Source organism: Cryptomeria japonica, chromosome 7, assembly GCF_030272615.1.
Source record: "Cryptomeria japonica chromosome 7, Sugi_1.0, whole genome shotgun sequence".
Classification (NCBI taxonomy): Eukaryota; Viridiplantae; Streptophyta; class Pinopsida; order Cupressales; family Cupressaceae; genus Cryptomeria; species Cryptomeria japonica.
Genome location: NC_081411.1, coordinates 314,641,958 through 314,658,917, shown reverse-complemented (window position 1 = coordinate 314,658,917; position 16,960 = coordinate 314,641,958). Strand labels below are relative to the sequence as shown.

The 16,960-nt window shown below is 35.1% G+C and overlaps 1 protein-coding gene across 1 annotated transcript; it reads right to left on the bottom strand.

The window, feature by feature from the left end:
• Positions 1–3,958: 3,958 nt before the first annotated feature.
• LOC131047291 (putative UPF0481 protein At3g02645) lies at positions 3,959–5,675 on the bottom strand. Its single transcript, XM_057981155.2, has one exon. It carries the CDS (start codon positions 5,669–5,671, stop codon positions 3,959–3,961), a length of 1,713 nt encoding a protein of 570 aa, XP_057837138.2. The 5' UTR covers positions 5,672–5,675.
• Between the last annotated feature and the right edge of the window lie 11,285 nt (positions 5,676–16,960).

Here is a 16,960-nt window from a genome sequence, read left to right as displayed (position 1 = left end):
CAGCTGCGTTCAAAAGACATGGTAGAAGAGAGGCTCTCCAATCTGGTAAGGCTTGCTTGTATTGAATTTTTTCCATTTTTCTTCAACGTGCCCGACAGTTCAAGGCTGCGTATAACAGAGAGGAGTCACATACTGGAGGCTCTCTATTTCTCTCTTGGCATGTCTGCGTGCAAATGTGATCTCATCGGAAAGGGCGAAGAGAACGAGCAGCCGCCTTCGCCCGACCACAAAAGCCTGGCACAAGAATAAAACTGTTTGTGGAAGGCTTTTACTTGGTTGGACATCGGCCCCATTCGAGAATTCAGGAAGCGTGTGCTGAAACACAGGGTCGTCCAGTTTCTAATGAAGTTGCCTCTACGCCTCTTGTCTGTTCTGGGTAAGCTGCCCGTGTTGCGCTTGTTTAAGCGCCCCTTAACTTTTCTGTTTGGAACCAACGAAGCAGAGAAGGAAGAGGAAGGAAGCTCCTCTGTAGAGACTCCGCCTACACGAGACGAACTGGCCATTCCGTCTGTTGTCGATTGTATTCTGCGGGAGTGAAGTTCGTTCCCACTGATGGTGACCTCACAACAATTCGCTTCGATCAGGCGAGTGCTACTCTTTATCTGCCCAAAGTAAGGTTGGACACAAACACAGAAGTAATTATCAGAAATCTGGCAGCGTTCGAAGCTTCAGCGGTTCCGGGTACTTTGTTTTTCATTCGCTACACCGATTTCATGAACGGCATCATCGACACAGACGAAGATGTCCGACTACTGTGAGAGAGTGGAATCATTTACAATCATCTGGAGAGCGACGGGAAAGTGGCAAGTCTGTGGAACGGCATGGGGAAATGTGTGAAATTGTCAAAAGTAAAGTATTTAGACAAAGCCATTGCAGAGCTGAATAGCTATTATAAGCGGACATGGAGCGTGGCGGTGGTGGAATACGTGAGGAAATACATATTTGGTTCATGGCCTTGTCTTTCTTTACTGGCTGCGCTCATTCTGTTACTTCTCACATCTTTGCAGGTATTCTGCTCTATATATAACTGTAAACGCTTGATGAAGGACACCAATTTATTGCAGGAGTAATGGCAGAGGTCATATAATTAGTCCCACCTCAATGGAGTCTACATTTTGCAGCAATGTATTGTTATAGTGTCTTTATTATTGTTATGCCTGTGCTGTGTTGGTACGGGCTACATATTTTTTGCTTTCTGTAAAGGAAACATCCTTAAATAAAATCCAAATGTTTCTTCCCTTTTATCTGCTCTACGTATGGTATTTGCTGACCAAAGAGAATATTGTGTTTGGTATATAAAGGTTTTAAAATAGACAACTAAGCTAACATCCTAGAAAGAGAAACAGTCGAAGAATATATTTGAATTATTAAATAACCATATCAGTAAACATCCGTCTACTTTAGTTGACTTCGAATATTTTTCAATTATTAAATAACCATATCAGTAAACATCCATCGACTTTAGTAGACTTCGAATATTTTTCAATTATTAAATAACCATATCAGTAAACATCCATCTACTTTAGTAGACTTCGAATATTTTTCAATTATTAAATAACTATATCATTACCGATGCGTACACTTTATCAGTTTATTCAAATGCCACTTTAGCCAATTCATGGAGCCATTTGTGTTTTGTTTAAGACCTTTTTATTATGCTTGACCATGACCTTTAATTTGTTTTATGAATCCAGCGAGTCGAGGTATGAGTACTTCAAAGATGGGGTGCATTTTATTTATTTTTTATTGGTTAGTTTGTATGCGTTTTTTTGGGGAAAAATTAAAATTACATTAAATTAGAAATCCAAATATTTACATAAAAAATTTAAACAATAATAGGTATAATTAAAGTTGAGGAAGCAAGAATCTAAGTAGGTTTGTCACAAAATCATTTTTAGGATGTCTTAAAAGAAAGCACAAAAATAAAAGGACAATATGTAAAAGATATAAAACTATAATCTTCAATTATGATGGAGTGAAATAATTTGTGAGTTATGAGCAAAAGAAAAAGATCTTTGAAATTTGTAATTTTGAATGATTTTTAACTATTGAATTTTTTTTGAAAATATAATGGAAGACATTTAAGATTGTATTAGAAAGGTGAAGTGTTTGAAAACTACCACAAAAAGGAATGTAGTCTATCATATAGGGATCCTCAAGATGTTATAGCACTAAAAGTACTCAACATAAGAGGATAAGATATCTACCAAAGATGAATATCCTTAAAATATCATTTGTGATCATGTCATATTATTTATAGAGGATAAAACTAGCCAAAAAGTAACTACTGAAATGTCTAAAAAATATGATTATTAATAAAATAGAGTAGAAGGCTACGACTTTATTGAAAAAGGAATAATAGTGGCTAAGTAAAGATGGATAAACACACACATTTTTTTTTAGCAAAGGAGGATAAATAGGGAAAAGTTATTTTACAAATGACATCATACAAATATAAGAAACAACTACCTCCTTACAAAACATGAATTGTAGACAATTCCTAAATGAAATAATGTAGATAATACAAAAGCTCATATGGTATTTTTATTTTTAAGTTCTTACTTTCGAGTACATTGAAATGTGGTATGAGTGATGCAAAGATCCATGACATTTTTAATGAAAGAGAACTATGAAGTCTTTGAGGAGATAGGAAAAGTGAAAGAGGACAATCAATAAAGGAGTAGGACCTCTAATCTAACAAAAGGTAATGTTGTGTCTAGGTTCTTCATATCATAAGGATGGTTTTATGATCTATCTCAAACTCTTATCTAGATGTTTGATGAAGTAATATTCTAGCATAAAAAAAATTCTACATCATCGAGAAATAAATTTATAGTTTAATTTTGTTTCTTAGGGTGTTAAATTTCAAGAATGATGTGAAGTAATTTATGGTGAATTACTAAACTAATCAATCAATCTTTTAATTTTACTAATATTGTTGATAACTACTTAAGAAAATGGATATAGTTACAATTACTATGTTTATGTAGAGTTAGAAGAGAATTAGGAGTCTTGTATGTGGCTAGTAGGGAGAAAGGAATAATTTTTTTTATGAGCGTAGTTTGGCTACGTTGGTTTTACATGTTCTTGATCATATAAAATAAAATGCTATTTAGATTCTAATCATAATATTATTATTGTTGTTGTGAAAATATAGCTATAATAATAACCACTCTCAATTATTAACATGCCATTTATTAAAAATGTTTTAAATAAATTTTGATATTAAAATTTAATTAAAATTTTTAAAGAAAATATGTGAAAAACACTATAACTGTTGTTGACAATTAGATCACTGCATTTTAATTTGTTGAACAGGAAGATATAAAAGATTGGAAAATTAGAAATCTGACATTCAATGATAAAATCCATATTATATAATACTGAATTCAAATATTTCAACACTAAGACTCAAGTTTACTATGTTTATTAATTAATTCAAAATTAAAATACCAGAAGTTTTTTAATTTCATTAATTAATAAATACGTTACCTATAAGGTGAACAATCGTTCCGGCGGGCTTGTACTTTCCCATACAGCAGCAACGGAATTTCCTTATATTGACTAAAAATAACAACAACAGAGAAAATCTACGACGATATTTGTACATCATTGTGTACCCACCGGGGCATCACTCAATTTCAATATATATGAGTTCTGTCCCTACCAAGGATAAAGGCAGCATACGCCGAAGAACACTGATCACACCTTTAATATGCGAAGACATTTTTTAAATTGAATAAAACAATATAGTACATAATGTATAGAGTTAGACTGAAACGAGAAAACCGCACAAGAAAGCAGAAAACTGTGGTGTTAATATTGTAAAAATATATGATGGAGTTCAATAACCTAAATAAAGGACGCTAATTGAAAGATAAAACCTTCCTAATTGAGTGGCGTTTTGCTATGAAATTAAAAAAGTATGTTCATAGTAGATGAGCACTTATGTTGTCGCTTAATCCTGCAGAAGGTTTGTCTCCGTCCACCACTGCTTACAGTTATACACAGAGCAGAAAGCTTGCAAACAGGTGAGAAGCAAAAGAATCCCCGCAGCCACCACAGTAAGGAACTGCCACGAACCGAATATGTATTTGTTCACGTACTCCATCAGCGCAACGCTCCATCTCCTGTTGTAATGCTTGTTCACGTCCCCTATTACTTTGTCTAAATACTGCACTTTTGTGAGCTTCACACATTTACCCATGCCGTTCCACAGGCTTGCCACTTTCCCATCGTTTGCCAGGTGATTGTAGATAATCCCGCTCTTCCTCAGCAACCGAACATCTTCGTCTGTGTCGATGATGCCGTTCATGAAATCAGTGTAGCGAGTGAAGATCAACGCACCAGGCGCCGCCGAAGCTTCAAACGCCACCAGATTTCTGAGAACCACTTCTGAATTGGCGTCCAACCTCACTTTTGGGAGATAAAGGGTGGCCGTTGTTGTATCGAAGCGTATTGTGCTGAGGTCTCCGTCAGTGGGAAGCAATTTCACCCCAGCTGAATATAAGTCGGCCACAGAGGGAACCTTGAGTTCGTCCCGTGTAGGGGGAGTTTCAACAGACGAACCTCCTCCTTCTCCTGCTTCTTCTCCTTTTTCATCTCCTTCCTCATCTTTCTCTTTCTCTTCCTTGTCGGATCCGAAAAGAAGAGTTAAGGGCCCCTTGAAAACGCGCAGAATTTTCAAATTTCCTAGACAAGAAAGAAGGCGCATGGGTAGCTTGACCAAAAACTTGACGATCCTCCCTTTGAACAGACGCTTGAGCAGTGCCGTAAGACTTCGAACAGGACCGACGTTTAACGAGGAGACAGCAGTCCATGCCGAATTTAGAGCTTGTCTTACGAAGCTCGTATCCGGCAACGACTCCTTTTTAGTCTCATCGCCCTCTTTATTGCCATCGCCCATGGCTTCTGTAGGGACAACGGAGTAATAGAGCACCTCCAGTACATGACCCCTCTCTTTTATACGCAACCGTGAACTATCTGGCATCTTGAACATGAACGGTGACAATTCTTCACAGGCAGCACCGACCACGTTGCAGAGCCTTTCTTCTGCCATGTCAATAGAACCTAACTGCATCTCCAACAACTTCTGCAAGAGGAACATCGGTACCTGATTCTCCAGCATCATCAAATCTCTCATAATTGCATTATGGGTAGCGCTCCTGCCAGATGGATCTAACACTCTGCCCAGTTGCTTCACCTCGGATGCCACTTCCTTGGAAGACTGGTCAGCCTGTTTGACGTAGAACTGCAAGCACTCAAGCACGAACGAGGCATCCAAAGCCATGAGCCATGCCAGGGCTTCCTCGCTGTAGTCGAGGTATTTGTGGTAGCAGCTCCGTATTTGCCACTCGTGCTTCTTCAATTCTTCGACTACAGATTCGAACTTGAGACCTTCAATTCTCTGCTGAAATCTACGAGCCGCAGCCACTTTGTATCTCTCTGTTTCGTACAGTTCGGATCTCCACTGGTGATATGGCCCGATGGAGACGCACTGTGGAATGTATGCTTCAGGCTTCACTGCCAATAACTCCTTCGGCACACTGAACACCGCTATGCAGAATTCCTTTTCCTCTTCTTTTTCATGATCTATAAGGAGGCCATCCCTAATTGAAATAACCCAGCGAGATTGATCGATTTTCACTTGATCAGTATTCTTAGAATCCATGCTAAGGAGTATGGAAGGATCAACGAAACCAAACAAGCGGCAGGATTATGGTGGGATCAACGAAACGAAACAAGCCGCACACGGAGAAGAAGAAAAAGTGATAAATGATAAACAAAGGATGGTAAATAATTGGACAGAGGGACCTATTTGTAGCTCAGATTTCACATGGCTGCATACTTTTCTAACTAAAGCAGCTGACCCAGTTTTCCTCCTCCCACATGTTTATTTTATGATTTATGATGTTATCAAAGCGTCGGGAAATTGATGTTGGCAGCCTATTATTTTAACCTTTGAGATCTGATCTTTGGACAGACACAATTTATTAATGTTGAAGAGCCTAAAGAAAATCGTTTTCATAAATAATTAAAGAATAAAAAGCGTGGAATTGTTTAAATTTTCAAACAAGGAAGATCACTACGAGTGATCTGTCATTATTTCTTTTTCTGAATTGACAGGCATATTTAGTTTGAAACTCTAGGTTTAGTGGAACTAGATTCTTTATTGATTAGGTTTAACGCAACGTTACATACAATCTGCATTTTGTCACGAAAATTAAAGCATGTTTATAATCATTCATTCTTTAGTTTTCAATTTAATATTTTTTTATTGTAAAGTTTGTTAAAATGCACTAACTATATATAAGTGTTTCAAATTCTTTTATTCAATGGCATGGAGGGTAAGATTGCTTTCAAGATAATATAATTTATAAGGAATATAGCTTTAAATTGTTTCAGCAATAATATTTGTTTACAAAGTAATTTTTTATAATAAAGATTTTTTTTTTTTAATTTAGTTTTATTAATTTCAATTGAATAATATTAAATTATAGTCAAATGATTTGTTATAAACATTTTGTGCATTTAAAAAATAAAATTAAAGATGAAAAACACAACATGTATAATAACATGTTTATAATTACATTAAGATTTCATCATATTACTTATTGTATACAAAATTATCTTATTTACAATACATTGATTTAGTTAAGAAAGTATAGTCTATACCTCATAGAAAATAAAGAAGTAAGAAAATAGGACACTATAAGTATGATAAAATAATGGAAGTTGAAAATCAAATTATTTATAATTCAACTTAATTAAATATTGCTTTATATTTTATTGGGTCTCTTTATAAAGTGTAAGTAAACTTGTTCACTCAGATAAAAATATAGTATAAGATCCAAGAGTATGGTCCAATTATCATTAGAATTAAAAATAAAATAATTTATTTAATTTAAATGCAATTGTCTTAAAATTGAATTATTTTTGAATTATTCATAAAGACAATTTTAATAAATGCTATTATTGAAGCCAAAAGACTCCATACTTGAAAATTGCAACACTTAATAAAGACCAAACTTATGAGCAAATATCATTTCATAGGTGTGTAGGCCATATTGATAGATATTAGATTTCTTTTTTGAATCACTTCATTAAAATATTATTTTTAGTGTTCAATTAATAATAATTTTTTATTTCATTTATAGGAAAATTTGATAAATATTTATCCTAATTTTACTGGTTATAATAAACTTTAAAAAAATATGATAAAGAATATGTTTTTAAGTACCCTAAAATTATTTTAGTTGATAAATTTTGGTGAAATAAAAATGATATAATCTATTGTCGAATATTGAATGCTTGTGGGAAGGACATAGGTTTCTATTGAATGAACTGGGACATTATTTGTTAGGTCATTCCAAAGCAAGAGGTTGAGTGCTTCAATTACTAATTATGGAATGTGACTCTCAATCGGGGATTTATAGCTGAGCATATAGAAAATCAAGGATTTATTTATAGCTGAAGTTCTTAGCTCTCTCCCACCCTTCTGCAAGTCCAACTCACAGAGCAACTTTTTATCCGAGCAACTGGACTCCCATCAGGCCTCCCTTCGTAAAACGAACAAATTCCATCAGCCTTTGCCCTTTCTGCTTTAATATAAAACCTTGAACCATTCTATCAGTTATAAACTAAGAAAAGGAATAAGAATCAAAACAAGAGGTTCTGATTTCTATCGGAGATATCAAAACAAACATTCCCCCTGCCTTTTGACCCTCCTACACTCTACTGCACATAGGAGGCACACAGAGGCAATATCACTACTTTCTCACCCTACCATTGGCACTCAAACTCCTCTCCACAGTTACAGTTCCTGCTTCCAATCCTCCTGGGTCCCACCCTCGGGTAGGTCGCTAAGGACCTTTCTCTGGTCAACGCCTTGTGATAGAAGCAAAGCTTACACCTATTAACTTCTAGTTCACCACCCTTATTAATAGTAGGGCGCGGTGACTCCCTACTATTCTATGGATAATAGGCTACCCTGAGGTACCTGTCCCACCTACCTAGTGAGTCTAGGTTACCCCCATGTCCACCAGACAAATGATCCAAACTCAATAGGGTTGATTTGGGGCATTACTTACTCTTACTTAGGATAGCTAGTTTCTTACTTATTAAAATAGAACTTAGAGGCTTGATATTGAAATGAGTTAACATCCTAATCATTTTCATACCTTAAATCCTTCCCTTGTCTTATCAAGATATTTCTTGGATTCTCATGCAATCCGACAACTGGACTTACCTTCTATCGCCAAGATCTGCTATTAGCACCCTAAACTATTCTATGGCAATTGGGGCACTTTCCCATATATGTCCACCAACCCTAAAATTATATGGTGATCAAGCCCCTTCTTTTCTATTATTTTTCTATTATTGATGGTTTCTTAGGGGCCATTAGAATAGTAGGGAGTTGGGTCACGAGGCCAGTCATATGACCCATAAAAACTTTTGATCTTCCTGTTATTCCCTCCCACCCGGGAACTAGCCTAAGGGCGGGGATAGTAATTGCCAGGGGAGGGAGTTCCATAGCCCCTACTATTCTAAGGGGTGGGTGGTCGAATAGTAGGGGTGGATTAAACCAAATTCTCTACTCTATAGTTGTTGCAACCGAGCATGTTACGTATATAATCTAGTTCGTTCTGCCGTCATCAAACCCCGACCTTCCCATTCTTTGGAAATCTTCAGGAGGTATGATAATTATAGATATTGTTGGCTAGATTATATACGTTACATGCCTGCCTGTTTCTCGATCAATTTTATCCTCAACACATAACCAGCCCCAGCCCCACCCCCAAGGATAGATATTTAAGCTAGGGATACAATGAGATCGATCTTTGACAACCGAGCGGATAGATCGATATCTGACAAATTCTAGTTAAGGTGTGTCAAAGATAGATCAATATTATACGTGTCAAAGATAGAGCAATAATATATTGAAGGGTGTGTCAAAGATCGATCTCAACTATCTATAGCCGACGTGTCAAAGATAGATCAACTAATATAAGAGGGCGCGTCAGAGATCGATGTCGTGGGTGATGGGAATAAGCAAGTTGGATCTATTCATGAAACAAAAGTGATTTTTATTAGTTATATTTTATTAATATCTTATTTCTAATTCGTTTTTTTAATGTGTTGTATTTTACTTATATCTTATGTGGTTTATTTTATCCTTCACTCTTATTTTTTTTACTTATTTTTTTATTTTTAAAAAAATTCAAAATATGGGCCTCCCTTTCAGTAGAGAAAGACGCGCAACAATTACTTCATACACGCCATATTTAAATATGGAAAGCCGAATGTATCTTACCGAAAGGAGGTTGAAGGATGCGCACGACGGCTCGCTATATGAAAAGAAATATTTGGCATTAAAAAATGGGAATGTCAATTCAAGCTCTAATGTGAAATGAATTCCGAGAGCATATTGTAGCCATGTGAAACTTGAGCAACATATAGGACCCTCTTCAGCCTACTAGCATTTGTTTCCAACAACTCATTTGTCACATTGAACACGGCTATTCAATGGGGCAATGAGTTGTTGGAAGTGATGATAGTAGCGTGTTTCCATTCAATGGGCCGGGCTTATCTCACATAATCTAAAGTTTGAGTTTGTAGCTGGCTCATGGGTCCCTCTCTTACTCCCTCCCATTCCATCAAGCCCATAATCTAAAGTTTTTCAGGCCGCTGGGGTGGAGAAGCGAAGGTATGCACAGAGCGCCGAAGGTGACCACTCTGTAATTTTGTAATGAGTATTAATTCATATTTTCTTGAGGAATATTGATCCATATTTAAAATTGCTCTTGCTTTGAATTTAATTCTTCATTTTTCACAACACGCCCGTACAAATTTAAACAAGCCCTTGCCAAATTATTATTATGTTATTCATATGTCAAATATAATATTTTGTATAAATATTTTGAATATATCTATCTAAAATTTGTTTAAAGTTGAATAGATATTTCTATGTTAATGAATTATTTTATACATACATACATACATACATACATACATATATGTATCTCCCTCTATATAAGTTTCTCTCTCTCTATGTATAAAATTAATTCTTAAATTTTTGTTTAACTAATAGGAATTTGAAAAAAACCAAAGGCAATGTTAAATATAAGAGAAGATTTTTTATCATATAGATGGTTATGATATAATTTGATCGCTTTCTAAGAATTATCTTCTCTAAATTTTGTTAAAAATGTTTTTGCAACAAAATTAAGGTTATGCATACTGATTTTGATCTCTAATTTTACGGGACAAGGTTAGAAAAGAAATCAAAGTGATGTCCAATGTTAGAAAGAGGGAGAGATAGGTGTTCATCAAAGATTGATCCACAATGGTATCCTCTAGATCTCTATGTACACCATGGTGCTCTACACTAGTATCTTGAAATAATGTCATATATGTAGGAAAATAGCCTTAACCACCATTGACATGATGAACAAATTTATTATAAAAAGAATACAATTGTACATTGTAAAAGAGGGGCCCACAAACCAATTGGGAAGTCCAACCTTAGCATATGCTAGATAAACATAGCCCCAAAATTAGAAAATCAAACTATATTAAATGGAGAGATACAAAATGGTTGCAAGTTAAAATCATTAGTCACAAGTTTGAAGAAGCACGAGTGGAAAATCTAGAGCTACCATATAAACTAACTTCATTATTGTGAGAAACCGTTAACATATGTTATGCCTTTGGATGCTATCTCCATGTTAGATTTATTGAAATTATATGTCAAACAGTAAAAATAATCTTCTTTAGTAGCATCATTTTAGGTGAGTTAACTAGGCATATGATGAGGTTTAGCTTAGAAAATTTAGTTAGAATAAAGATTTTAGCGCGCGCACGCACGCGCGCACACACACACACACACACACACTTTTATTAAAAAATGACCTCTCATCACTTTTAAGGTCTTCTTTTGTTAGTGATAGTGTTTGGAAGGACTGTTTGGGTTGTCTTTTATTTGTGATAGGGTTGGGAAGGAATGTTCTGAATACTAGTTTTCTAGATCAAATGGGTTAGGCTCTGGAGTTGTTTCTACCTGTGATAGTGTGTAGCCCTTGAAATAGGGCATGATGTATAAGGGTGGATCTAGGAGTTCCTTGAAGTAGGGAGAGTCAAGTGTGTCTTAGGCTAAGAAGTGTGATGTTGGTCTTTCTTCTATGTGTGGAGGTCCACAAGGGATGGAGAAAGATACTATCTGAGAGCAAAGTGGTGTGAAAGCCCTCAGTAGTGAATAAAATGGTGGTAATGGGAAGGGGTCTTCTTGGTCCGGTGGGGTGATGTGGTTTGGTCTATTTGGAGCAGACAGAGGGAAGGTGTGTATTATGCCCTCTAAGCATAGGCCAAATGTTTGTTTGGAAGGTGATAGTGGGTGTGAAGGAGCAAAAAATGAAAATTTATTCTCAGAGAGGGATCTGATTGGGAGATTTAATGGCTTTTATCCAAGCCTAGGTGAATTACATAAATGGATCACAAAATTTTTGAGCCCCACTTTGGAAGGAGATGTCCAAATCTTCCCTGGGGCTTGTGGTTACTTTGTGGTTGTCTTTGATAGTGCACATGCTAGAAAGAAGGTATTATGTGAGTGTCAATAGAGCTGGGAGGACAAATATCTATTATTGTTGAAACCTTGGTATTAAGTTGTCAACCTGACTTCTTAATCTTTTGATAAGACACTAAAATGGGTAAGACTCCCCAGTCTACCATTGCATTTTTGGATTGAATCCCATTTGAAGCTATTAGAGACACTTTAGGAAAAAACATGGGAGTTGATTAGGACTCCCTTTTTTTCTTTTATACTACTTATGATTGTATTCTTGTGGAGATTGATAGAAATATAGCTCCTCCTGTAGAAATCGGTTTCAAATTTGCAAATGGAAACTAGGTGCAGCCTATGGATTATGAAGGTATTTTGTTTAGATTCATATGGTTCTTCCAAACAAGTCACATAGCCTCCTAATGCATCAAAATGAATAATCAAAGATAGGCTTCATGGTGGAAGGAGGCAGACCCTAACTTCTATATGGTGGAAAAAGAAAACTCCAAAGCTTCAAAGATTGATATGGGTGAAGGAATATTTGAAAGATGACAGGGAAAGGATTCAAAAAATGCCTTGGAAGGGAGGAATAAGAGGGAGGAAAACAAGGATATTTTTTTTTTTATTGTTCTATTGGATTGGAAGATGCCAAGCACAAATTTCCCTAGTGTTTGGACTTAGGGGATTCTTCCATTTTAAACACGGGGGCTTCAAGGGGAGCTAAGATGGCAAATATAGAATATAAAGATACATAAATATTTTGTATTCCTAAGCTAGAGCTAGAATTTTGTGAACTGTCATAATGATGAGACAAGAGGAAGATGCAAAAATGGAAGAAGGTTGGGAAATAGTGAAAGGGAAGAAGAACAAGAGGTCAAAGAGAGATGGATCTTTAAATATGCTCTTTCACTCTCATATCAAATATGGAACAAAAAAAATAGGTAACGCTTTTCTATACTTAGAAAGGAATGTCTAATCTATATTGTATATGGAGCTTTATAAAAATGTACGTGGTTGTAGAGTTTGTATGGTCATGCTCTATTTTGTCTTGGAACTAGGGTTGATAATAGTAGAGATTATGGGAACGTAATAGTTTAATGTTAAAGGGCTTGTATTCAACATTAGGCCATGTTGGGGTGGGGCATATCGAATAGAAGATTTATAATTTAATGGGATTTCTGGCAATATGGACATGCCTGGCATTCTATCATGATTTTATCTTTACTTTTTAATTAAAATGGGTGTTGGCCCTTCCAACCATTTACTTATCAAAAAAATTTAATGATCTCATCGCATATAGGAAAACTAAAAAGTAAAGGATTGAATCCTCACTAAAATACAACATTTTCCAACTTAAATCACATCCCTTATGGAGCCTTTTGACTCTTTATGATATTCAAATTCGATAATATGTTTTTTTCTCCTTTCTTGATCATCACCTACCCTCTCTCAGCTATCTTTCCCCTACTTTGGAAATACTGAAAAATACTTCATAAATTACCTTAAATACCTCCTTGCATATTTTTTAAAGTGTAATTGTTGCAACCAAAATAGATAACCTTTTAGCAGTCATAACCTTTGATTTGATAAATTGATTGATGTCTTTCATCAAACTGTAATTCATGGAGTGCTCCATAGCTCAGTTTATTTAGCTGATTTTATCAAATTTTTGGCCATAATTCCATAATTGAAGGCCTCATGGTTCAATTTTAATGTTGATTTTTTTGGAAACTTAAATCTTTAATAACTAAATGCAAAATTAATTTTGTCTTGGAACTTATCCAACACATTCTTTTTATAATTCTAAATCTTTGGGTAAAATACTAGGTCTATAAATGCATAAATGTAAACTTTCTAAAAATAGAAGTCCTATTATTATTGTTATCCCATTTTGCAAAATTTTTATGTTATAGACCATTCTATAAGACTATTCAAAGGAAACAAGTTTCATGGGTATTTGCAAAACCAAAACCAAAATAAAATAAATCATTTTTATTGGAGACAAAATATTGTTATCACAACTCTAATTACTCCTACATAAACCTTGTGTTAGATCCATCTGGGATTGCTACCCAACATTACATTATGAGAGATCTAATAATTCCCAAGAATCAAGTGTCATTATTCATCATGCACAATATTGTGGTGATATTGTTGAATTCTCATGTGAAGGTGGAAAACTGAACCTACAACTTGGTAGTTCTTACCAATGAAAAATTATATCAATCCTTCATTCTTTCTAAAACCTTGGGTTCTGAATATTATCATTCATTCTCCATCATTGATCTTTATCATATCCTTCTTCTGCATTACCTCTCTAAAAAATATACAAATTAAGGAACTCTCCATTCCATTTCATCATCATATTTTAATTTACATATATGCTATCAAAATAGATGAATTTACAGGAAAGAACATCCATATTCAAACATCATTGGAGTAAATTAAATCATAGTAGATTTTTTATTTTAACATTATTTTGATTACCCCCTCCCTTTGGGTTCTTAGACAAACCACTATGTCGAGGTTTATGCAGCGTACATTGGCCTAAATATGGCATTTTCTAAGAGCCTCCATAATTTTTGTCTTAAAAGTGATTCGTTAAATATTGTTACTTACCTAGGAGGGTTTGAAAACCCAATTTCAACCATTAAAAAATTGATTATTGATAGCGGAAATATGCTTAACTCCTTTGATAAGTTTAATGTCACTCATGTTTATCGTGAATGTAACTTGGTTGTCTATAGGTTGGCCAATCTTGGGGTGGTTCAACATAATATGTTGAGGTAGGGATTTATGGACACTATTCGATGCTTATTCGAAGTGATCAAAATGAATGCTACATCAATTTTTTTGGGGGAAATGATAAACTCGTTTTTCAAATTTGTATGAAGTGGCATTTACTTAATTATGGTGCATCAAGATATCACCCTTTTATGAGATTCCTTTTCTACATTTATGTTGGCATTTGTGCGGTTTCATATTTTTTTGGTTATCTTTGCAACACAGGTGGTAATTGAAATAGGGGTGAACCCATTGTGTATAAAAAATGGCAGGAGAATCATGAGGTTTGGGGAGAGCTTTCAGCTAGTGGCCTTACACCCTATATTGAGAAATTACATGGCTTTGATTTGTAGGTGACTATTGATTTTTTGGAGAGCTAAAATGAGGATACCCTTAAGGTGTATGACACGAAGTTGGTATTTTTAGAGGAGTTAGTGGAAAAGTTGTCCAATACTCTGGTCAAAGGAAGGAAAATCTATAGAGATGTGAATATTCTGCTAAAGCCATAACGATGTTCTTTGAGAAAGGGAAAAGGGATAAAGTGGAAAGGACTACTAATGACGAGTATGATAAGACCACTCTCAAGTCCCTATGGGAAAAAGTTGTAGAAGTCATTATGTAGTATGTTACTCTTGATGGAAAATTTTGCAGTCTATTTAGCTATAATTTTTTCATACTTAATCATTTTCAGCATGATAAATGCATTTCTTTGCCCTTCTATTCATTTTATTCCATGTGTCATAGTCTAAAATTTAATGGTAAAAGTCCCTCTATCCTAGTCATTGATGAGGGTTTGATCCTACTCATAATGGAGTATGCCAAATCTATTTCAATCCAGAAGAACCCTACTTCTAAATTTGGGAATGAAATTGAGCATAATGTCAGTCTTGATGGTTTCTCAAGTGACTAAGAGGATACCCCCTTGTATGAGGATGTGTGTAGCCATTTAGGAAAATGTAAATGGCCCAAAAGGGGTGCCTTGGCCCACCATGAAATTATGATTTTGGATGATGACAACTTTGAGTATATCCCTTCTAAAGGTTATGTGCTTGATTTTGTAGCCTGAGTCATGATGTCAAGGAAAAGGGAAATTTGGGGCATTCCTCTCTTGTGTTGGTGGAAGGGAAAGAGAATTATTTTTCCCATTTGGTGGATGGTTCTTCCCATAAATAGAAGTCAAAACAATAAAAGGATATGAATATTGACCTTGGTCTGTAGTACTTGGATGTCCAACCTCTTCCCGCTAATGATATTGATGTGGGTTTTCATGTTGAAATCCATGTGGACATTTGTATTGATATACCTTTGGAGAAAGGATCTTATTTTAAATTTTTCTAAGAACATGATTAAGAATGTTAAGGATGTTATGAATAGCTATAGTGCCTTGCTTTTGTTGATGGTGTTTGAGATTAATACCATGAAGGACAAGGTTGCGAAAAATTGTAATATGCAGAGCATGGATAATTTTTTTTCTACTATTTAAGAGATGGCTAAGAGAATTAAGGATCTGAAGGAAGGGCATGAACAATGTATTAAAGCTCTGGAGGAGTCCTTTGTGCAAGTTCAGGAAAAGTTAAGGGTTGTTGTGGTAGTGAGTCAGACAGTCATGTCAAATATCTCTAAAAGACTTAAGCAGTTGAATGCTCAAAATTAGTCTACTTAAAGCCTCTCCAAAGGGGGTTCTGATTCTTCTACTACTAGTGTGAAGTCTATGAAGAAGATTATCACTCATAAGCTGGCTTCTGGTCTTTCTCTTGGTCATCAAACCACACTCCATAATAGGGAGAAGGGCATAACTCCCATTGATAGCATTTTCCATAAGGTGCATAGTATAAATCAAGATTTGATTCAAAAGGATGAAAGTTTAGTGAAATCTCTACAAGCTCTTAGGGGTTTTGGTCCCTTTTTTTTAGTGCTTCTGTTTTACTTATGTCTAGTGGTTGGTTAACATTTGTTTTCTTTTGACTAGATGTGTATGCGAGGAATGAGGGCGACAAAAATGTAAGAGTTTGATTCAAAAGACCCACACACCAATGAGACTCTTGGTGCAATTTATAGGAACTATATTGAAATAGATCAACTTTTCTCTATCTCACAGGATTCTTAAAGTCAATGTCTTTGCTCTTAGATCAGTGAGAAAAGTGGCTTAGGAATGACAACTCCAAGAATGAGTGATGTTTTATTATTATGCATGAATGCCTTCCTAGATATGTATGATGTTGAAAATATGATGATTGAGCTAGCATAAAGATGATGATAAGATTAGCAAATTATCCTAGCAATGGTATACTAGTCTAACATGGATATTCTATGATATTAAAATGCTTCTAAATGCTATTATGATGATTTATCAAAGAGAGGCTAAAATACTTAGTAAAATGACTATAAGTTTTATGCACAAAGACTTGGATATATCATTAGCAAAATGACTATAAGTTTGATGCATAAAAACTTCTATATCAAAATGAGAGAATGAGAGCTCTATTTATAGGAAAAATAGGGCAATGGATGGTCAATATTGGATAATCTTAACAAGGGCTAGGATTGAAAATTAATCAATCCATGTCCACAATTCTCACCAATGAAATGGTGACAATTGCCAACAAGAGGTTGTTTGAG

What these genes read in the sequence shown, in the direction of transcription:
- LOC131047291 (XM_057981155.2), bottom strand. Translation starts at nt 5,671, where the DNA reads ATGGATTCTAAGAATACTGATCAAGTGAAAATCGATCAATCTCGCTGG.